The sequence below is a fragment of the Vombatus ursinus genome, unplaced genomic scaffold, assembly GCF_900497805.2.
Source record: "Vombatus ursinus unplaced genomic scaffold, bare-nosed wombat genome assembly UNPS02007284.1, whole genome shotgun sequence".
Classification (NCBI taxonomy): Eukaryota; Metazoa; Chordata; class Mammalia; order Diprotodontia; family Vombatidae; genus Vombatus; species Vombatus ursinus.
In genome coordinates, this window is record NW_020947062.1 from 26,225,785 (window position 1) to 26,250,320 (window position 24,536).

The 24,536-nt window shown below is 35.3% G+C and overlaps 1 protein-coding gene across 1 annotated transcript in view; it reads right to left on the bottom strand.

Moving 5' to 3' along the window:
* BRF1 (BRF1 RNA polymerase III transcription initiation factor subunit) overlaps positions 1–24,536 on the bottom strand; it is a 168,554-nt gene that overhangs the window by 63,692 nt on the left and 80,326 nt on the right. The window contains exons 6-11 of the mRNA XM_027848972.1: positions 21,424–21,573; positions 16,400–16,493; positions 13,241–13,367; positions 6,029–6,068; positions 5,847–5,939; positions 161–439 (exon numbers count right to left, since the gene is read on the bottom strand). Of these exons, the coding sequence (XP_027704773.1) occupies positions 161–439; positions 5,847–5,939; positions 6,029–6,068; positions 13,241–13,367; positions 16,400–16,493; positions 21,424–21,573 (783 nt within the window). The remainder of the gene's footprint in view (positions 1–160; positions 440–5,846; positions 5,940–6,028; positions 6,069–13,240; positions 13,368–16,399; positions 16,494–21,423; positions 21,574–24,536) is intronic.

Here is a 24,536-nt window from a genome sequence, read left to right on the forward strand (position 1 = left end):
TATGATTATGCTCACTATGGACCACCTCTTTTCAACATAACCAATTATCACTGAGATTAGAAAAAAACATCAGATGAAAGCCAGTCACACTTGGAAGATCATATCCTGTTTTTAAAGGTGCCAATTTCAGAAAAGACCATAGTTTGTCAGTAGTACTTACTGGGCTCCCGGCTCTCTGGTGAAATGCATTCTCTGATGGATTCGGTGATTCCCAAACTGGCTGCCGTAGGCAGAGGACCAAGTAAAGTTTCTAAAGCTGGTGGCTTAATTGGGTCTATGGTTCCATTTCCACAACTTAGATCATCATCACTGCTCAATCTGTTTCTATCAAGAAGTTCTTTATAAAAGTCTTTATTTAAATGATTTGCAGCTGCTTCTAGTTCTTCATCTTCTGCGTCATCTTCTCCAAATATGCTGGAAGTATTATCATCTATGGAATCTGTTAAAATAATTTTAAGAGATCACTGTCATCTGTTACTAAGATGAAAATTATAGAACAGAAAGAAAATCCTTTACTAAGCCGCAGAAGCTGATTTCAACTTCTAAAGCAATTATAAAAAAGATAAACTATCAAAAGACACGCTTTAAAAATGATACCTATTTCTTTGACACTTGAGTTTTATAAAATAATATATGCTTTCAAAATGTTTTATTTAAAAGCACCCAAAATTCACCACAGGAATTATAAATGAAGTGGATATCATACTAAGACTTTGTCATCCTGACAAATGTTTATATTAATAAGAACATCAAATTTCCCACAAAGCAATAACATTAAGAAATCACATTGATTTCTAAATGTGATTGGTATGGACAAATTTCAAGCATTTCTGACTATTTCAGTGACAGAAAAGAAATTAACATACCTTAAGACCCTGTTAATATAGTAGAAAAAGCACTGAATTTGAAGGTAGAAAGTCTGAGTTTCAATTTCAGCTTGCCTATTTGGTACCCACATGACACTGAACAAGTCACTTACGCCTCTTTGGGCCTCAGTTTCCTTCTCCATACCATGAAATGGCTGGACATTTGAGATCTCTTGTACCTTTACCTGAAAAAGCCTATGAAGTGATTATCAATGTCACTGATCAACTGTGATGCCTTGCTACCAAGTAAAGTACATAGCATTTTCAACTTAATGAATCACAATTCAAGGCCTCACCTCAGAATCAGTGTATTCAGGTCATCTTCCCAACACATGAGATTTACAAAACTGTCAATTCTTAGGAAACTATATGAATAAAAAACTCTTACAGGTATACAAATTCATAATAGGAATAAAGAGTTAGGGATATTTTAAGTGTAGTGTATTGACCTTCTGAAGTGACATTCTGGTGAGCAATTCCCATGGTGTCCCACAAACCATCTCCATGTGGCACTGTGACAAAATCCAGAGTTGAACAAGCCCTGAGACTAACCCAGGACGTCACTTCTTATGCTTTTTTTTTTTTTGTAAATAGGCTGAGAAGACCAAGATATAATGCTGAATTTAAAACTAACTGTTAAGTGTATGTTGTTTAAAATTATTCTTCATCTGGTAAGGGTATTTTCTGCATATATGAAATGAGCTATCACTCCATCAACACACGTGTATGTGTCTGTGGCTACTATAATAAACATCTATCGACAGTCACAAAGAAATGTTTCCTGTCTTGGGTTAAAAAAACCAATAGCAGCAGGCTGAGAGGAAATGTAGTGTAGTGGAGGGAGGACTGATTGGCCTCGGAGTCAGGAAAACCAGGGTTCAAACCTCAACTCAGATTTGACACTGACTAGCTATATGTCCCTGGACATGTCTGTCACTTAACCACTCCGGTCCTCAGTTCTTCATCTATAAAATCAGAGGGTTAAATTTAAGGCATCTTTTCACTTCTAAATCTATGATCCTATGATCCTGTAGCATGAGCAATAATGTCCAATGCCACCAAGGAAAACTGTTTAACTATTAAATCTTTTCCTTCCCTGACTATAGAGGGTTTCTTTTATGGATAGTTATTATAGCTACTTTCTATAGGAAGTATAAAAACACTTTCACTGTTAACAGCTCAGTTTTTCAATCTCAGTCAGCACAGTTATTGTTCATCAATAGAACTGATCAATCTGTGACTTTGTAACATAATCAGATATCCCATTAAATATCTGTTATATATTCATACACACACATATTCATATATACATGTATAAATACACACATATATTTTTAAACTCTTAATCAACTCTTTCCAACAGAAGAATGACTCCAATAGATGCATATTATTAGGTCTAGACTTCTCTTTTTAAGATATTTCTAATACCACTACAGCTGGATACAAAGGAAAGATACATTCACAGAGTTGGATAGGATGTTTTTTAAATCAATTTATTTATTTTTAGTTTTCAACATTCACTTCCACAAGATTTTGAGTTCCAAATTTTCTCCCCATCTCATCCCTCCCCCCATCCCAAGATGGCATGCATTCTGTATACTCCTTCTCCTAATCTGCCCTCCCTTCTATCTCTCCCCCCCTTCTCCAATTTATCACCTTCCCCTTCTGTTTTCCTGTAGGGCAGCACAGATCTCTATACCCCATTTCCTATATTTATTTTTCCCAGTTGCATGTGAAAACAATTATTTTTTTTTAACATGTGTTTTTAAAACTTTGGGTTCCAAATTTTTCCCCTTCCTCTCTCCCCACTGACCCTCACTGAAAAGGCAGGCAACTTGATACAGGTTATACATGTGTAGTCATGTAAAACACTTCCATAGTAGTCATGTTGTGAAAAACTAAGTATATTTCCCTTCATCCTATCCTGCCTCTCATTTATTCTGTTTTCTCTTTTGACCCTGCCCCTCCTCAGAAATGTTTGCTTCTGATTACCCCTTGCCCCAATCTGCCCTCCTCTCTATCATCCCCCTACTCTCTTGTCCCCTTCCCCCCCCCATTTTCCTATAGGGTAAGATAGATTTCCATACCCAATTGAGTGTGTATGTTATTGCTCCTTAAGTCAAATCTGATGAGAATAAGATTCACTCATTCCATCTCACCTTCTCCCATTTCCCCTCCACTGTATAAGCCTTTTCTTGTCTGTTTCATGTGAGATAATTACCCCATTCTACCTCTCCCTTTCTCCTTCTCCCAGTATAATCCTTTCTCACCCCTTAATTTTATTCTCCAGATACAACCCTTTCATCTTCAACTTACCCTGTGCCCTCTATCTATCTATCTATCTATCTATCTATCTATCTATCTATCTATCTATCTATCTATCTATCTATCTATCTATCTATAATTTTTTCCCTCCAACTACCCTAATACTGACAAAGGTCTCATGAGTTACAAATATCATCTTTCCATGCAGGAATGTAAACAGTTCAACCTTAGTAAGTCTCTTATGATTTCTCTTTCCTGTTTACCTCTTCATGTTTCACTTGAGTTTTGTATTTGAAAGTCAAATTTTCTACTCAGCTGAGATCTTTTCATCAAGAATGTTTGAAAGTCCCCCATTTCACTGAATGACCATTTTTTACCCTGAAGGATTATACTTAGTTTTGCTGGGTAGGTGATTCTTGGTTGTAATCCTATCTCCTTCGCCATCCAGAATATTATATTCCACACCCTCTTGTCCCTTAATGTAGAAGTTGCTAAATCTTGTGTTATCCTGATTGTGTTTCCACAATATTTGAACTGTTTCTTTCTGGCTGCTTGCAATATTTTCTCCTTGACCTGGGAACTCTGGAATTTGGCTACAATATTCCTAGAGTTTTCCTTTGGGGATCTCTTCAGGAGGTGATCAGTGGATTCTTTCAATTTCTATTTTGCCCTCTCGTTCTAAAATATCAAAGCAGTTTTCTTTGATAATTTCTTGAAAGATGATGTCTAGGCTCTTTTTTTGATCATGGCTTTCAGAGAGTCCAATACTTTTTAAATTCTCTCTTCTGGATCTATTTTCCAGGTCAGTTGTTTTTCCAATGAGATATTTCACATTGTTTTCTATTTTTTCATTCTTTTGGATTTGTTTTACAGTGTCTTGATTTCTCATAAAGTCAGTAGCTTCCAATTGCTCCATTCTAATTTTTTAGGAAATATTTTCTTCAGTAATCTTTTGGACTTCCTTTTATATTTGGCCAATTTTGCTTTTTAGGGCATTCTTCTCCTCATTGGCTTTTTGGACCCCTTTTGCCATTTGGGTTAGGCTATTTTTTAAGGTGTTATTTTCTTCAGTATTTTTTTGGGTCTTCTTTGCAAGCTGTTGACCAATTTTTCATGATTTTCTTGCATCATTCTCATTTCTCTTCCCAGTTTTTCCTCTACTTCTCTTACTTGCTTTTCAAAATCCTTTTTGAGCTCTTCCATGGCCTGGGACCAATTCATATTTTTCTTGGAGGCTCTGGATGTAGGAACTTTGATTTTGTTGTCTTCTCCTGGTTGTATGTTTTGATCTTCTTTGTCACCAAAGTAAGATTCTATGGTCTGACTCTTTTTGCGCTGCTTGCTCATGATCCCAGCCAATTACTTGGGTTATAAACTCTTTGTTAAGGTAGAGGTCTGCTTCCAGTGTGGAGCATGTACTGTCCCAAGCTTCAGGGGTTTTGTGCATCTGTTTTCAGAGATACTTCTAGGGACCTGTAAATTTTCAGTTCTTCTAAGGTGCTATGATCAAGGGCAAGGTGTTTATTACTTTCCTGGCCTTTGCTCTGGTCTATGAGTGACCACAAGCACTCTTTTCTGCCTTGGAACTGGGAGGAGGATTCCCTCTCCACTGCCACTACAAGCTCCACCACATCAGTGCTCCTCCTTGCCTCAGGACCACCAGCCAGAACTGTGACCCAGGGCCAAGCACAGGCAAAGCAAGAGAATCCTGCACCAGCAGAGAGATCCCTGTAATCCTCCCTCTGATCAGCCATTCAATTCCTCCTCAGTCTGTGGGCAGGAAGCTCCAGAGGCAGCTGCTGCCCTGGAGCCAAGCTTGGGGACTGGGGCTGGGACTGACCAGGCTTCTCTCTCTCACCGCAGACACAGACTTTTCTCACTGACCTAAGTTGTCTTTGGTATTTATGGGTTGAGAAGTCTGGAAATTGCCATAGCTATCCGTGATTCAGTCCTCTGAGGTCTGCTCCAAGTTCGCTGAGGCCGGCACGCCCATGTCGAATTGCATTCCTCTCCCAGCACGGTGCGATATACCTCTCTGATCAACCATTCAGGCTGTCTTGGGCTGTAAATTTGTTTCACTCTGTCTTTTTGTGTGTTCTGCTGCTTTAGAATTTGTTTAGAGCCTTTTTTTATAGCCATTTAGAGAGGTTTGGGGGATAGCTCAAGCAAGTCACTGCTTTTACTCCACCATCTTGGCTCCGCCACCCTAGATAGGGCTTTAGAGATCTTTTAGTTCAATCTTTCATCCAGTGCAATAATCCCCTTTATAGCTTCTCTGAAAGGTGGGCATTCAGGATTTCTTCATTTTGTGATTTTCTGACTCTATTCTCTAGGCTCTAGTAGCATTATCAGCAGTACAATGGATAGTTCCGTACATGTGGGTGTATGTATGAATGTGTGTTCGTATATGTATTATGCACATGTATATGTGTATGTATACATTCGACAAACTGATTGTAATTGTAGGCTATATTGCACATGAGGAAATGAGCCCATGTTAAAGAAGAAATCCTTTTAAATCCATTAATTGTTATTTACTATCATTGAAACTATTCTTCAGATACAAGACTACATGCATGCTAGAATGCAATGGCAAATACCCTTTCCTCTGATCACCTGACCAAGCTCAATTTCTTTGTATAATACAAATGAAGTAAAAATTGTTTCAATTCCATAATTCTTAATTTTAGTACAAAGAAGATTGGGTTAACTTACCATCTTTAGTGAAATGTGCAAGTGCTCCTTTCACCTTCGGTCTACTGTTTTCTAATTCAATCTCTATCTCGTCCTGGTAGCTCGATATTTCACCTTTTGTAATAAATTTTAAAAAATAATTACTAAGTAGCATTCAATTGCAAAGAAAAATAAATCATCCAAGCTATAAGACAAAACGCTACCTTCCACATCCTCAAGTTCTTTTGATAAAGCTTGTTCCAGCTGAAACGGAAGAGGAAAAAGGTGCAATTTAGTAAGCAAAATAATACATTCTTGAATAAAACTTTTATTCTGTAATTCTTGTACTACTGATTATAAAGATGTTTGTTTTTCCACAGTAAGGCTCTTTTGCTTCCAATCTTTTTTTTGGGGGGGGGGATGGGCAGGTTACTATAACCAAATAGCATTTCTTAAGAAACTGGGAAGCCCTTAATGGGCCTAGGTTCTTCCTTTTACTCCACTAGAAAGGATGACATGTGTTTGGCTTTGACTGAATTATTAATATCTTGATTTAAAAATGTAATTTGGGGGAAGAGGACAACATTTTCACAAAATTTTAGTAGATATTATTTAGCTACTTCTGAAATACTGTAAAGCCTTTAAACACTGTCCCACAGATTCAGGAATGCTGAGGATCAGTGCACATCTTTCATGTATGTGTGTGTGTGTGTGTGTATGTATCTGTGTATGTATATATACTATATACAAGTATAGTAAATGATCTTTCTCATTATAACAGAGGACATATTTAACACAAATGTTATCCTTGAACAAGTCAAAATGATGAACTCATAATATCAAGCATATACTGCTGTACAGAAGAGCAAGTTAAGAAGTCCAAGATCAAGAAATATGAAATTCACAAAGAAGAGACTTGTTTGAGAAAACATCTAAGGAACAAAGTAGACATTCAGAGTTCTAAGGGAAGAAGAACTAAATTACACAATTAGAAAAGAAAATCTAACCCTACTGTGAATCAAACAGTAATGGGATAGGGAGTGGGTAAAGGTCATTTCAACATTCAGCTGGGCCTTAGACATTAGCCTCAATAAAACTGCAGCAAACTCATAAAAGCTCCTAACCCCATCCTTAACTTATATTCACTTCATGAGGCACTATTAGTATACCCCCCACAGAAAACCAAAGAATAAGGGACATATGTAACACTGTAATAGGGAATTTATGTAAGGATTTCCTGTTACTATATTTTTCTAAGACCAGATTAGAACAACAACATAATAATATTCCTGAATGCTAAGATAAATGTATAAAGAAAAACTGTTTTTACCTTATCTGAAAAAAATTAAGATAATTTAAAAAATATTAAAAAAAGTTATGATACCAATGTACAGTTGTCTCAGGCTAAATTATTTCTAACCCTTTTATTAACTGCTAAAGACCTGAATGTTAACAGCTAGAGGGACCCTAAAGATTATCTGCTCTAGCTTCCTCATTTTACGGATGAGAAAACCAAGAACCAGAGCAGGGATGTGACATTTTCAAGTCCATACAGTAAGTTAGTGGCAGAAGTGAGACCACAATCTAAGCATCTGGATAAACAGTACAATGCTCTTTATAAGTTCTGAACTTTATACCAAATAAAACGAGCATTTCAATAAATGTAGCCAAACAGAAAAAGAAAACTGAACATGAAACCAATCTTTATTACATACAACTTGATCTTAATTTTAAGTAAAAACAAATTCAATATGTAACTTTCAAAGCTATTCAGCTTGTTCTACAGCTCTTTTTACTATACCATGCTACTTTGATAGTTTCATATTAGAGCTAGTCTCATAATCTTTATTTCTCACAAATTTTACTCGAACCTTTTTCAAAAGATAGTATTTATAGTATATTTGCACTATTTTAGCACTGGTTTTTATAAGACAGATCTTCAAATAAATCATTTCAAAAAAATTTTTTTGCAAATTCATAGAAGCTCCTAATCTCCTCCTTTATTTATATTCACTTCACACAAAAAAAAGGATGTCAAAAAACACTGAATGGAAATTATAAGTATTTTATACATACATAAAGGAAAATACTAAGTTTTTAAACATTTCTTTTCTTAATATTTTAAATATAAATTTTGGAACTTTGAGAAGTCTTTTGCTATGCTTCACTGCTAACTATTTGCCAGCCAAAATTACTCCCTTAATACTTCAATAGGGCCTACTATGCATTTTTATGGGACAAAACACACCTCCTTCCTCTAACACATGAAGGTATATTACAGTAATTTTAACATTCCTGAATTCTTAGTAAATATTTTTGACATTATTACTTCTTTAATTGTTCAAATAATCTTTTTGTCTAATAAAATTCTGGGCTTTACTTAAACCAGAAAGAGTAAAACTAGAGAAAAAAAAAACTATAGACTAATTTCCCTAATGAATATTGATACAAAACTTTAAATAAAATACTAGCAAGGAGATTAGAGCAATAAATCATGCAATACTGACCAAGTGGGATTAATGTCAGGAATGAAGGGTTAGTTCAGTATTAGGAAAACTATCAGTATAATTGACATCAAGAACGAAACCGAAAAAATTACACGATTACCTCACTAGATGCAGATAAAGCTTTTGACAAAATACAAAATTCATTCCTATTAAAAACATTAGAAAGCATAGGAATAAATGGAGCATTCCTTAAAATAATAAGTAGTATTTATCTAAAACCATCATCAGCAAGCATTATCTGCACTGGAGATAAGCTAGAAGCTTTCCCAATAAGATCAGAAGTGAGGCAAGGATGCCCATTATCACTCCTATTATTCAATATTGCAGTAGAAAAGCTAGCTATAGCAATAAGACAAGAAAAAGGGATGAAAGTAATTAGTGTAGGCAATAAGGAAACAATTTTCACTCTTTGCAGATGTATGATGATATACTTGGAAAATCTTAGAGAATCAATTAAAAAATTAGTTGAAATAATTAACAACTTTCGCTAAATTGCAGGATATAAGATAAGCCCACATAAATCATCAGCATTTCTATATATTATTAAGAAGTTCAGTAGCAAGAGTTAGAAAGAGAAATTTCATTTAAAATAACTGTAGACAATATAAAATATTTGGGACTTTACTTGCCAAGACAAACCCAGGAATTATATAGACAAATTATAAAATACTTCTCACACTAATAAAATCAGATCTGAACAACTGGAAAAATATTAGTTGCTCATAGGCAGGTCAAGTTAATATAATAAAAATGACATTTCTATCTTAGTTAATTTGTTTATGCAGTGCCATACCAATCAAATGACCAAAAAACTATTTTACAGAGCTAGAAAGAATAGTAACAGAATTCATCTGGAAGAACAAAAGATCAAGAATATCAAGAATTAATGAAAAAAGAGTGTGAAGGAAGGTACCCTAGCAGTTCCAGATCTCAAACTGTATTACAAAGTAGTAATCATGAAAAAAATCTGGTACTAAGAGACGGAATGGTGGATGGGTAGAATAGATTAGTACACAAAACACAATAGGTAATGACCATAGTAATCAAGTGTCTGATAAACTTCAAGATATCAGCTTCTGGAACAAGAACTCACTATTTGACAAAAACTGCTGGGAAAACTATAAAGCAGTTAGGCAGAAACTAGGAATAGGGCAACACCTCACCATATACCAAGATAAGGTCAACATGAGTACATGCTTTAGACATAAAGAGTGATATCATCAAATTAGGGGGTCATGGAATAGATTATCTGTCAGATCTATGAATAAGGCAAGAATGTATGACCAAATAATAGGTAGAGAGCATTACAGGATGTTAAATGGATAATTTTGATTACATTAAATTAAAAGGGGATTGCAGAAAGAAAACCAATGCAGCCAAGGTCAGAGAGAAAGCAGAAAACTAGGGGAAAATCTTGGAAATTTCTTTGATAAAGGCCTCATCTCTCAAATATACAGAGAACTGAGTCAGATTTATAAGAACATGAGTCATTCCTCAGTTGATAAATGGTCAAAGAATATGAACAGGCAGTTTTCAGAAGAAATCAGAGCTATTTATAATCACATGAAAAAGTTCTCTATATCACTATTGATTAGAGAAATGCAAATTAAAACAACTCTGAAGTCTACCTCATACCTATCAGATTGGCTAATAATACAGAAAAGGAAAATGACAAATGCTGGAAGGGATGTGTGAGGAGTGGGACACTAATGCACTACTAGTGCAGTTGTGAACTGATCCAACCATTCTGGAGACAATTTTGAACTATGCCCAAAGGACTTTAAAGTTTTAAAGTGCATACCCTTTGACCCAGCAATACCACTACTAGGTCCATATCCCAAAGACATACCCCTAAAGGAAAAGGACCTATATGTACAAAAATATTTATAACAGCTCTTTTTGTGGTAGCAAAGAATTGGAAAGTGAGGGGATACCTATCAACTGGGAATGGCTGAACAAGTTGTGGTATATGATTATGATGGAATACTACTGTGCCATAAGAAATGATGGGGTGGATGGTTTCAGAAAGACTGGAGACTTATATGAATTAATGCAAAATGAAGTGAGCAGAACCAGGAGAACATTGTACACAGTAACAGCAATATTGTAAAGATGATCAACTGTGAAAGAATTAGCTACTGTGATTAATACAATGATCTAAGACAATTCCAAACAATTCATGATGAAAAAAAGAGAAGTAATAAAGTTTGAGATTGAAAATTGAAGCACAATTTTTTCACTTTCTTCATTTTTCTTCCTTTTCTTTTGGGCTATTAAGAAAATAATGTTATTATTATGGAAATATGTTCTGCATGATTTTATATGTATAACTGACATCACATTGCTTTCCTTTTCAGTGAATGAGGGTGTTGACAGGGAGGGAGAGAATTTGCAACTCAAAACTTTTTTAAAAATGAATGATAAAAATAAATAATACTTTTTTTAAAATATGAATTTAGGAGGGATGAGGCACAGGGAACAATAGAATGATAGGAGTTTATGGTCAGATAGAGAAATGCCATAATATTTAATTAGGAAAGTATGACACTTAGGAGTAATGATGAAATCTAGTGTATAACTATGATCATGTGTGGCTGAGGCAATAGCATAAAGTAAAACATTATAGGATTTAAAGAGACTGAAGAACTGGGGGAAGGTAGTTTGAGAAAGCATCTAAGTGGATACTAAATTCTACTAATAAAAATAAGGATAGGAGTTGGGGAGGAGAGGAAGATGGTGAGCCAGTTATTAAACTCCTTGAGAAAGGAAGATAATGACCTGGGGGCCAGTATAAACCACTCACCATAACCTGGACTGGGAAGAAATTTTTTATAGCATGAATTTCAAAGGAAGAGAGGTTGTTGAATGAGGCAAGAGGAAACAAAGAGCGTTCTGACTACCATTGTAGGACTACTGTGGTGAGGGATATGGGTGAAGGGAAAGTCAACGCTGAAGATGAAGGCAAGATAGTGTCTTCAATAGGGAGCTTTATCTTGATGAGGTCCAGTAGATGAAAGGAGTGTGAGAGAAAAAAGATGAAAGATGAAAAGAAATTTGTTCACTATGGAACAGGAATTCCAGAGGGCAAAAGGTAGGCAAGGTAGAGTTGAGGAGAATAGAGATGAGAGAGTAGTCAGTAAACAGGCACAAAAGCTTATAGGATCACAGATCTGGAAGGAATTTAGTGGTCATAAAGTTCCCAATTTTTCAGATGAGGAAACAAGGTACAGAGAAGTTAAGTAACTTCTTCAAGGTCACACAATTAATAAGTCCCTGAGGATGTCCCCAGCCCTAACTGCATGAACAGTACTCTAACCACGACGTCACATTGTCTCTGTATGGTAGACAGGCTATACACACACACACACACCTCTCTATATTTGTGTGTGTGTCTATATATATATACAATTATCTACCATAGAGAGCATGACTCAATTTATTCATTCATTTATTTGTTTGTTTATTTGTTGCTGAGTATAAGAAACAGCAAGAAGACCAGTTTGGCTGGATAACGGAAGAGGAATAATGCAAAGTAATGTTGAATATATAAATTTGAGTCAACTTTAAAAGCCAAACAGAGTAGTAGTTTTTATTAGATCAGAGAGGCAACAGGGAGCCACTGGAACTGGTTGATTAAGGGAGAGTAATATGGCCAAACCTAGACTTGGCAGCTGTGAGGAGGATGCCTTAGGGTGGTGAAAGACTTGTAAGAAGGACAATTATGTAGCCATTGTAATAGTCCAGGTGAGAGGTGATACAGGCCTGTGTAGAAGCTGTGTGAATAGCAAGACACGGATTGAGGTGAAGGATGTAGTAGGTGTAGAAAAAGCAAGACTTGGCAACTGATTGGTAAGTGGAGTAAGGGGGGAGAGAAAAGTCAAGGAAGATAAAGTTGTCAGTCTCCTTTATCTGACTTGCTTAAAGAAATCCCCACATTTTTAAAGTTATTTTATCCTCAAGTGGTATGATTCTATAAAATAATTTTCAGTTTAAACTACTCAAAAATATTTGAAAATGTGATAATAACATTTATATGTATACATAGCAATAATAGCAACTAACATTTATATAGCTTTTTAAGGTTTACAATTATTTCATTTTATCCTCAAAACAACTGTAAGAGGTAGGTACTATTATTATCCCCATTTTACAGAGGAAACTGAAGTAGACAAGTTAAATGACTTGCCCAAGGTCATACAGCTAGTGTTTTGAGGCCATATTTGAACTTAGATCTTCTTGACTCCATGTCCAGTACTCTATCAACTGCGCCACACATCTTGTAGCTTTGTTAAGTAATTTAGGTAAGAATACCAAGCAGTTATTTGTACTTTAAAAAGAGGTTTTTTTTTTAAATCAGCAGTGATACTGACTTCTTTTTTCACGAAAGGCAACAACAGAAAGTCAAAGCCAGAACGACTTGCTAGATAATAATAATAAGATGGATAATAAGGATGATGATGATGGTTCACATTTACATACCACTTTAAGATTTACAAAGCACTACAACTGTAAGGTTCCTTACAAAAAATGTCTGAGTATTATTACCTTCACTTCACAAATTCAAAATCACACAGCTAGCTTGTGTCAAAGCCATTCTTCCCAAAATGAAAATATAAAGGAAAAGACCATTTTGATCATTATAGTAATAGTGGTTTGGCAGAAAAAGAATATGAGAAAGCTGTCTGAGAATAATGTCTTTGAAATTTACCATCAATGCATGCTGGTAAGATTCTTTTCTTCCAAACTACATTAAAATTGCGTTTGGATATTACCTTAGGCACTTCATCAATTCTAATATAATAGGTTAGAAACACTTTGAAAAGATTAAAATATTATATAGGCATCATTACTGTTGTTATTGTTTTGCATATTTTTTTCTATTCAAGCTAAATCATTAAATAACAGGAAAGACATAACTTTTTATATTACCTGCTTTATTTTCAACTTTCTTTGCCCAGCTGTGAAAGAAGGTGGGTCACATTCGCCTTCCAAATCAACCTTCATAAATTCATCTATGGTCAGCTGACTGGTAGGTGTATCCTCAAATTCTGTTAGCCTAAAAGCATGCAAAGTGAAACTGAAATCTGCTTCCCCTTGGAAAATAACATTTTAAAGTTATTGCCAAATTTCATGCATGATGGGCAAAAATATAATGCACAACATTACCTGTAATGATTTATATGAGAAGTGACATAAAAGATATGATCATAGAATCCCTGACTCCCCCCCCCCAAAAAAGTCTGTTTATTTAACAAGAATGAGTGACCACAGATGGATATCCAAGTGCTTCATTAGTCTCCTCAAAAGACTAAAACAACCCAGAGGATAGATTTCTTCTTTGGCCAGAACACTGATAGATACACTATGGTACATATATGGAAAGGCTTAAACAAGAATCATAGGGGACAAAAGATACGAAGGAGTTATAATATGGAAAAGCTTAATGAAATAATGAATTCACCAAGAAATCAATATAAAAAAGTTAAATTTACAAGTGGCTCCATAAAATATATAGCATTTTCCTTATGCAAATCTGTGTCCATTAAATATACCATTATCAACATTTTCCTTTGACATATCCTGCCAACTTGCTATTATACAGTCATAACTAAGAAAAGAATAGGTGATTTTTCACTATCAAAAGGGAAAACATCTATACATGCGTAACCTTCCTTCACACAAATGCCCGCAGAGTACAGAAACTCCAAGTAAAGCCCAAGAAGAGAAACTGTTCAAGTCTGACAATTCCTTTGCCAAAACCAATATCCCTGCCCCACTCACAGTGTATTATGGTGCTGTATATGTGACTACTAAGAAGCAGTAACCCTCTGTCAAAATAAGACCATATTTAGCCAATTTACATTTATAGTACTTTTTAAAATGCTTATTGAAAGATGTTAGATCTTAATAATCAAATATAAGAAGCCCAAATAATTTTCATTTTTTACTTCAATTGACACATTTCACACATAATTGACACAAATGATGCATAATTTCAACTGAAAATATCAATCAAGTTTTAAAAATTCATAATAAATATGGCAGCAATTATAGGTTGGCAGGTGATTCAACTGTCACATTTATCATATCAAAGAAAGTAACATTTTCATTTTAATTAAATAGGAATGACTCATTTAACAATTTCAATTCAAAATATGACTCAAAAACTCTTACTCACAAGTTTCTTCAGTGAAATGACTCTGCACTCAATTTTTACCATGTCCTCTGTCTTCAGAAAACACATTGGTTTCCTCAATTTAGCCCTAGCTATTTCATAGCAAATTGGACCCATTAATTATTATGTCGTTTGCCTACAAAGTGTCAAGCTAAATAGAAAAATGAGATGACTCCAGTTGGAGTTCTGTTTTTGTTAAAGGTTAATGGCTAATCAATCCTTTTATGTCTGTTTCCTGGCTGTTGGGAATTAAATAAGACTTTGTAGATTTGTATCTCACTCAAGGCTTATGTGGGAAATACTTTCCTATGATCATCAGCTTTTAATTAAATAAGGAAGTCAACTTGGAAGTTACAGGGAAAGAACAATAGATAACATAAACAATTAGAAAAATCAGCAACTGGAATTCAATAGGTCTTCTAGCTCAAAAATGTTATAGTTCTACAAAAGATGAGCTCACTATAATGGTGCATAAGATAATTGGTGAAACACACTTTAAAGCCAAATGTAAGTAGTGGGCAGAGAATATACTGAAGACTACCCCCCAAAGGGCTGTATTGTTTCCAACCCTACTTTGTTCAACATTCTGATTAATCACCTAAAGGAAAGCTTAGATGGATGGTTCTCAAATTAGCCAGTGGCATGAGCTAGAGGAGTCCGAAAAAAATCTGAGAAGATGGGACAAATGGGCTGAGTCTAATACGATAAAGTTTAACAGGAATATGAGTAAAATCCTGCAATTAGGTTTTTAAAAAAATTAACTGCAAAAGTATAGGGTAAGGTAGATAAAGCTAGATAGCAGGTTGCATGAAAGAAGCCCAGAGATTTGAGTAAATAACATGTTCAGTATGAACTTGTGTGTTGAATGCATTAAAAAAAAAAAAGGTATAGTAACCAGAATAAGAAAAGTGATAGTCCTATTGTATTGTGCCCTAGTCAGATCACATCTGGAGAATAGTGTTGAGTTCTATTCCAGGTGCCATTTTTTAATACAAGTTAAATCGGGTCCAAAGAAGAGTGACCGGGAAACTATATCCCACAAAAATCAGTTGAAGGACCTAAGGAAATTTAATCTAGAGAGATTTCCATGACAGGCTCTTTTCCCTATTACCTCTTCTCTCTTCATGACAGTTTAGACTCATTTCAAACTATCTCAATGTTTTATTACAGTTTTCTAGTTTGTATGTGTGTGTGTGTGTATCTTATATCCCCAATTTAACTGTAATCAACCAACAAGCATTTACTGGGAAGCAACTATGCTTTTTCCATCCCGTATCTTCCAAAGTATCAAGAATTCCATAAAAATGGCATGGGGAATGAACATTCTGAAGAAAAAATCTTTTATCTATCAAACTCCTTATGAGAAGTAAGAAACTATTATATTTCCACATAAGGAAAATGAGAGGAAAGTAGCTCTGGGTCAGGAGATTCAAGAACCAGCTAAAAGTGGGAGAAACTGGTAGTTTGATTAAAGAGGCTGGAAGTAGGACAAAGGTTAAGCTTTACTTAGAGGTCGCATGTGTAATAGGCTCATGAATACTAGCTTCTCCACCTTGGGGTGGGGTTAAGATGCCATTTTATGTGTGAAGAAGGAGGGGTAACATACCTAGGAGAACATGTGGTGGGCATTTTGGGGAAGTCTGTGACCTACGCTGACTTCTACCAACGAAAGTCAGCTAGGAGGGGCTTGTAGCCAGGAATAGGGATATAAAATTTGCTCTCACTTCTGTAGTGTGTGTGCTCCTCACCCGCCTCCTGAAGGAAGCATATTAAAGATTTCAACTGCTTCACTCATCCTGAGTCTGTCTAACTTGCTGTGTCTATTTGGGCACCAGAGGTTATTTCTAACATTCCTATGGAAAAAGAACTCTGAAATACATTAAATTATGTATGCAACTTCAAACCAGACCTACCTCTTCCTTAACGTGGATTCACAAACTTTAACCACTCGGATAACCTCTTTAACAGTTCGTCGGAAATCATGCATTCTTGCTGCAACTAGAAGTGCTACAAAATGAATAAGGAAAATCTTTGTAAAACTATGCAGTCGTGAAAAATTAAGAAACATTCTGGCTATGAACCATATACAGGCAATCCACAGATATCTAAATAGGCTGAATACAGATAGAACACTGAATAGGAATAAGTGGTGGAAGTGAAAACAATGGTGCACTTGGGAGTCAGGAAGAGTGGTTTGAATTCTGACCCAGACACTGTATTAGTTGTGTGATCTTGAGTAAGTCATTTAAGATTCAGTTTCTTCATGTATAAATACGAAAATAACACTTAATCCATGGAGTTTTGAGGATCAAATGAACCAGTACATGTAAAGCACTTTGCAAACTTTCAAGTGCTACATAAATGTTAACTATTATTACTATAAAACCCTGGAAGAAGCTTATGTACACAGCCTTGTACAAACACAGGATGGCCAAAATCAACCCTTTTCTTGAGATTTTGCTTCCAAATATAAAACATAAATGATAGGTTTTAGGGTTGAAAGAGACTTCAGATACTATCTAGTCCAGGGTGAGGAACCTGTGACCTTGAGGCTACACGTGGCCTTCTAGGTCCTTGGGTGCGGCCTTTTGACTGAGTTCAACTTTTACAGAACAAATCCTTTTATTAAGGGGATGTCAAAGGGCCAAACTTAAGGACCTAGAGGGCCACATGTGGCTTTGAGGCTGCAGGTTACCTACCCTTGATCTAGTCTAACCACTATATTTTTAGAGAAAAAGAAACCAAAAATCAGAAAAGAAAAGAGACTTGGCCAAGGTCATAGAGCTAGAAAGTAAGAGAGATGGGATTCAAACTTAGGTCCTCTAATTCTAAATCTAACACTATTTTATTAGTAAAGTCCTCAGTCAGTAATTTACTCCTTCAACAAATACCATAGCAGGAATTTCTATTTTTTTGGGGTCTTCATCATTCAATACCCGAGTCCCCAAAAGTACTATGATAACTTTCCCTCTTTGGAATCTCACACAGAAATTTGTTTATATCTCTTTTAACTTAACATGCATTATTATAATTACATGGTTATCTTAACCTCCTAATAGACTCTAAATTGTATAAGGGCCAAGACTGTAACTTTTCTAAACTTACTTAGTTTAGACAAAATTGTCTCCCGTAATAAAGAGTCAGCATATTAACAGGCATATATTAGGTACATAATAAAAGTGTGTCAAATACAACTTATATTACAAACACATTTTGTAAAACTTGAGTTAAAAGGAATTTTATCTTGATAATTCATGGCACCTAAAACAAAAACTGGAGACACCCTAGAATACTATAAAAGTATGGTTTAGAATAACTATCCTACATAATTGAATACTATGGTGGTCTAGAAAAAAGCTGTCAAACATCGGCCCATGAGACTCTCAGTACTTCCAGGCATTGCCAAGAACAGATTAAAATTTAATTGGGAAATATTTCACAAAATAAATAAAAACACAATCGGACATAAGTAGTATTAAAACAGGTCAATCCTAAACATTCCAGCGTTTAACTTCTGAGACTTCTAGAATTTGCATGATTTGGTCAGTAACCTCATTTTCATTTTCACATTGGCAACCGTGTACATTCTGAGCTAAATGCAGTAGAGAAAAAAATTAGAGGTGCAATGTGTACAAGTTCGTGGAGAAGCTGGTATTCTAGTAGGCACTTCTCTGGTCTTATTCACCCTATCACTGTAAAGAGCTCCCCATGCATTCATTGCTTATTTTCATTGTTTGCCTTTAAAATTCAAGTTTTGTGTTGCAATTATGCCCCCAAAGCATAATACAAGTACTTTGGGCTCTAAGCCCAAGTATGCAAGGTTAGTGATGCTGCTTTAGTTAGAAAATAAAGGTGTTAGATAAATTTCGTGAAAGAATGTCTGTAGCTCTATTGGTCAGGATACCCTTAAAGATCTCAAATGGCACGATGAAGCACACATTGCTGACAGTTTATTTCAAAGTGGTGCACCTTTCACTATCTCCAATGCCAGCTACCAGCCATGAAGGACAGTGTTAGATGTGATGTCAAAATCTCACCAGTCTCATCATCTTCCAATAGCAGCAACTAAAGTTCCACTAACTTTTCCCTTGGTTTTCTGAGGGCAGCCAATGTACAGAGACTTATATCTCAGTATACTATACAGTACAAAGTCCTTAAACCACCATCTGACACAGTGAAAGGTTAAGATTCAGATTAAAAAATGTTTTAGTTTTGATTTTGTGTACTATAAAAAGTGAACAGTGTCTGAATCAACGTTGTTGGTTTTTAATTGAGATGTTAGTACAAAAGATTACAGAATTCTAGTCACAGGAATTACTAGCAAGCAAAAATGTTACCAATTTTATTTTGTATACTACATTTCATGGGTTATTTCATGGTTATTGTGTTAGGAAAAGTGCATGGCATCAGAATTAATGCTTTGTTACAAAGAACTGTATGCGGAAAAAGTGTATCTCCAGCAATCTCCAGAGAAAGATGATAGTTTTTGGTGGTCGCAGGAACCTAACCCCCTATTTCCCATCGGTTCAATGTATCAACATTCATGTTTTTTACATTCAAGCCATTTTCTAGGAATGTTACCCCTATGAAAGTTGAGGATTGACCATATGTGGTTTTTCTAAGTCAACATGAAGCCCACAAGGACATACAATTTGGTGGTAACCATTTATATTTGAATTTGACACCAATGATAACAAGATTAAATGCTGCTTCTGAACATACTCATTGGAAGCAGGGAGAATTCAAGCCACTACAGAATATCTAAAGCTAGACAGTTATACTGGTTGTAGTTCCAATTCCAAGAGCTACACGGTCTGAAGTCATATCATTATATTCTTCAGAAAATACTCTTAAATGTTCTAGGATAAGAAACAGACCTAGCATATCTTTTTTACTCCTATTTAGCTATATGAATAATTAAGTAGTCTATGATCTTTAAACTTTTTCAATACTTCAAAAAAAATTCATGATTTAATTAGAGTACTCCTCACTCTAATACATGTTTTGACCCCTCTGCACCTTAGACCATTTCCTGAGTTACTGTAGCCAAAAATAAAATTTTCTTCTCTTGGTCAACCCTCAAGTGATAAACTTGTCTATAAGCTACGCTGGTTCTTAGATACCACAGGCACCCAGAATTTGAAAAGTTTGGAAAAAACCTGACAGAAATACTACGACTCTTAAGAATACAAGGAAATTTAGAAAGTTTTGTATGAACTCACTGACAGCAAAATAAGAAAGAGGAGAATAAGTTATATGATGTATCAATAACGTAAAGGAAAATAACTTCGCAAGACTTAAGAAGCCTGATCAATGTACAAACTAATCAATACCTCAGTGAAATGCATGCCTCCCATCTCTTAGCAGAAAGGTGATGGGATTACAGATACAAAATGAAACATTCATTTTCAGATGTGGCCAATATATATGAATTTGTTTTACTTAACTATATTTATTTGTAACGAGAGAGGGCTTTTAAGGGAAGTTGGGGAGAGTGGGTCAGTGTAACAGATATAAAAGAAAAAAAATATCAATAAAACATTAAAAAGGGGGTAACTAGGTGGTACAGTGGATAGAGCACCAGCCCTGGATTTAGGAGGACCTGAGTTCAAATGTGGCGTCCGACACATACCACTTACTAGCTGTGTGACCCCGGGCAAGTCACTTAACCCCACTGCCTAGCCAAAAACCAAACCAAAACAAAAAAACAAAACCAAAAACCAAAAACACTAAAAATACACATTAAGAAAACCAAAATAAGTTCATAAGAGGGCACAATCAAAGAAATTTCATTACTACCTTGTTCAATTTAATACACTTTCAAAAAACTGACTGGCCATAACAGAGGTTCATGGTTTCATATATGATTCTTTGCATATTGGAATATTTGTGTTTCTTGATAATTATTAAATTCATTAAAAAAATTTTAAAGGAAAAGAAAACCTAGAATTCTCCTAGTCTGGACTTTGAGAAGACGGTGTCATCTCCTTGCCATGACGAGATTATCAAAGGAAGATTTAAGTAGATAATATTCTTTAAAAGTAGTACAAAATTGTGCACACACATGTATACACTCATATTTCAACCAATGAATGAGGAATAGTTTCAATTATCTCTAAACTGTTATATATAGTTAGCCAGAGGAATGTGAATAACTTTTCTGGCATTCAATGACACAAAAAAGCTAGGACAGCTTCCATAGGATTTAAGGCATAGGAAAACTCTCATTCACTTTTTTATACTAACAATATTAGAAGTATGAGAAATTCAATTGTATGGTTTCTGTAATTGTTGTTCAGCCGTTCAGTCGTGTCTGACTCTGTGATCCTGTGGACCATATTGTGCCCAAAATGTCTTGGCATTTTGTCATTACAACTAGGTAAATAGAGAAGTGGGATTTTTTTTTTAAGTATATACATTTAATGGTATGAACACCTGCAGCAGGATGGTTTCAAGACCTCCCTGAGAAGAAAAGGAAAAACACCCCATTTCTACCTCCCTCACTTCAAGGTGCTTCCCTGGTTCTGTCACCTTGAAGCCCAACTCTTAGTTTCCTAAATGTCTTACTTTCTTTACAAGAGGTAAAGAATAAAGAGGTCAGGGGAAAAGGAAGAGTCAACAGAGAAAGGGTAAGCTGTCTCAAAGGATTAACAAATAGGTACATTTATAACTTTTAAAATTTTTTGGGAAAAAAGTGAGTTTTACAGAACTAACTTCATATTGTCAAAATGGATCTTTGTTAACATATATTTCCCATATATTTTTGAAGTTGCAATATCTTTTTCTATAACTAAGGCTACATAGCCATCCTTCCCAGAAAGAGGATGCTGTAGCAGCCCCTTGTAGGTTCTGCTCTCTCCTCTGAATTTCCTACATGGTTAGGTGCTAGCCACTGGGCCTGCGCTAACATTTACAATTCATCCTCTGAAACAAATACCTGCTCCACAGAGGCCTGAGGGTCGGCGTCCTGTGTGCATCCAGTCTCTCTTCATTCTCTGAAGTAGTCTCAGGGCTGTCATGGATACTTCATGGTTCTTTTCTCCAAACTCCAGCATGTGTGCAAAGCGAGGAATGTACAGACATGGATCTATTTAAAAACAAACAAAAAACAAAAATAAAACACACACACACACTCATTACCAGCACAGAGAATATGTTTTTGTGTCACTGGCCTCATGTTTTGTTATTTTCCTAAAACACATGTAAATAAGTCTATGGAATGCTTTGAGGCCAGACTGGTTAAATGACAAAATCCAGTGATTAACAGATTTATGTTAACCTAGACTGAGGCTTCCAAAGGAGTATCTTAGGGGCTTGTCTTTGACATTATGTTATTTAATCAACTTTTTTTTTTGGGGGGGGGGGTTAGGCAATGCGGTTAGGTGACTTGCCCAGAGTTACACAGCTAGTAAGCGTCAAGTGTCCGAGGCCGGATTCGAATTCAGGTCTTCCTGACTCCGGTGCTCTATCCACTGTGCCACCTAGCTGCCCCTTTAATCGATAATTTAGATGAAAGTATATCAAATTTGCAGATGGTATAAAATCAAGACGAATGATTACATGTTGTATGACAGTATGATTCAAAAAGATCTCGGCAGGCTGCATTTGTGAGCAAAAGATAGCAAGGTGAAATTTAATTAGCAATAAATGCAAAGTTCTGCATTTGGGTTCAAAATATCAGATATACAACTATAAGATGAAGTAGGCATGACTAGGATGCAGTACTTATGGAAAAGATTTGTGGATTCTGGTGGACTATACACTTAAAGAATAATGTAATGTGGCAGCAAAAAAAGCTAATGTAACTTTAAGAGAAATACTCTACAGAGCGAAGCAATCAATAGATCCACTATACTTTTTTCTTTTGTCAGACCACATCTAGAGTTATTTTCACTTCTGGGCACTCCATTTAATACTGCACATTGACAAATTAAAACATATTCATAGGACGGCAACTGACATAATAGAGACTATTAGCCATGCCATAAGAAGATTTGTAGAAGGTTGCTCAGTATGGAGAAAAATTAAGGGGAATGTCATGTTCTCGAAATATCTGAAGAACCATTATGTAGCAGAAGGATAAGGCTTGTTCTGCTTGATGCTGGAAGGCATAATTAGGACCAATCAGTAGTATAAATATTAGGGAGGCAGATTTCAATTCAATATGAAGAAAATCTTCCTAATGATTAGAACTGTTCGACAACGGATTAAGGCTGGCTCAGAAGATATTACATTCCCGTAACTGGAAGTCTTTAAGCACTGGCTACATAAAAAACTTGCTTTAATATCTTCTTTGGTGGATTTGGCCAAGAGATTTCCAAGGTCCTTTTAACCTCTTTTATGGTCCCAAGACCAGTATGCTGCTATTTTTATCTAAGTGTCCCATTCACAATTCATTATATTTCCAATTACTGGTAGCAATTTAAGAGATTATAATTACTTATATAAAAAAATTGCAAAAAAAATTTTAAATCAAAATACAAATAGATAATTAACAATGATTTTCAATGGACAATATATATAGATCAATTCAGAGGAAAAAAAATAACCAAATGAGTATATATGAAAATATATAGTCAGTGCCTCTGAAGACAAACTTCCTATGCAGCACAAAATGTCACTATGTATTAATAGTATAATCGAATAAAATCTCCTATGGCTTAGAGAATGAATCTTTTTTCTTTAACTTTTTAAAGTTTTATTTTCAAATTTTCTGTAGTTTATAAACTTAAACTTAACCAACATTTAGTATACAAAAGAACAGAATTTAAAACTATCGTGAATCTATATTGTGTTTAACTTCAGTTTTTAAGTATACACTAAATTTATCACATCACTATCAGGTTTATCTTATAACAGCAATATTTATATAGCGTTTGAAGGTTTGTAAAGCATTTTACATATATAATTTCATTAGATCCTGATAACAACCCTACAAGATGGCTGCTATTATTATCTTCATTTTAAATATAAGAAATCTGAACCTGAAAGAGGTCAAGTGACTTAACCTGGAGTTGCACAGCCAATGTTTATTCAAACTAAGGTTTCCTGACTCTCCATATCAACACTACCCTATTTGTCCGTGTTCCCTTCTCAACTTCCTTGTGTTTTCTTCTGCATATTTCTTCATTAATATTTTCTTAGTATTTTCTTGCAACCCTTTCAATACCTATCCAATTCTCCCCCAACACCTATTCCCCCCCAAAATAAAAGGTATCTCTTATAACAAATATATTCAAGCAACATAAATTTGTACATTGGCCATGTATAAAAATCTATCTCCCATTCTGAACCTATAGTCTATGCCTGCACAACCTGTGGCCTGCAGGCCAACCACTTGCAGCACGCCAAAGGATTTCCAGCAACCCCCAAAAAATGTAGAGGAAAACATAATAACATCCTCTACATTTTTTGCAGGCCACCCGAAATCCTTTGGCAGGCCACAAGTGGCCTGAGGTTGCAAGTTGTACAGGCCTGCTATAGTTCATCACCTTTCTCCCCAGAGGTGGGAGACATTCTTCATTATCACTCTTCAAGAGTCATGACTGGTAATTGCATTGATCAGACTTCCCAAGTCTTTCAAAATTGTTTTACTTTACATTATTTTAGCCATCATACAAATTATTCTAGTCCTACTCACTTCATTCTGCATCAATTTATAAAAGTTTTTCCAGTCTTTCCTGAAACTGTCTAGTTGGTCATTTCTTGCAGCATAATAATGTATCATTAGAGTCAAATATCATAATTTATAACCCCAATTGGTTAGTACTCACTTTGTTTCCAGTTCTTTGCTATAACTGTAAATACCATATTATATATATTTTTATACATATAGGTCCTCTTCATCTGTCTTTAATCACTGTGGGGTATCTGTCTAATAGTTGTATTACTGGGTCAAAGAAGAATGTGCAGTTTGATGATTTTTGAAGTATAATTCCAAATTGCTTTCCAGAATTGTTGCACCAACTGACAGATCCACCAATAGTGCATTAATGTGCCTGTCCTTCCACGCTCCTCCAAGAGTGATCATTTTTCTTTCTGTCATCTTTA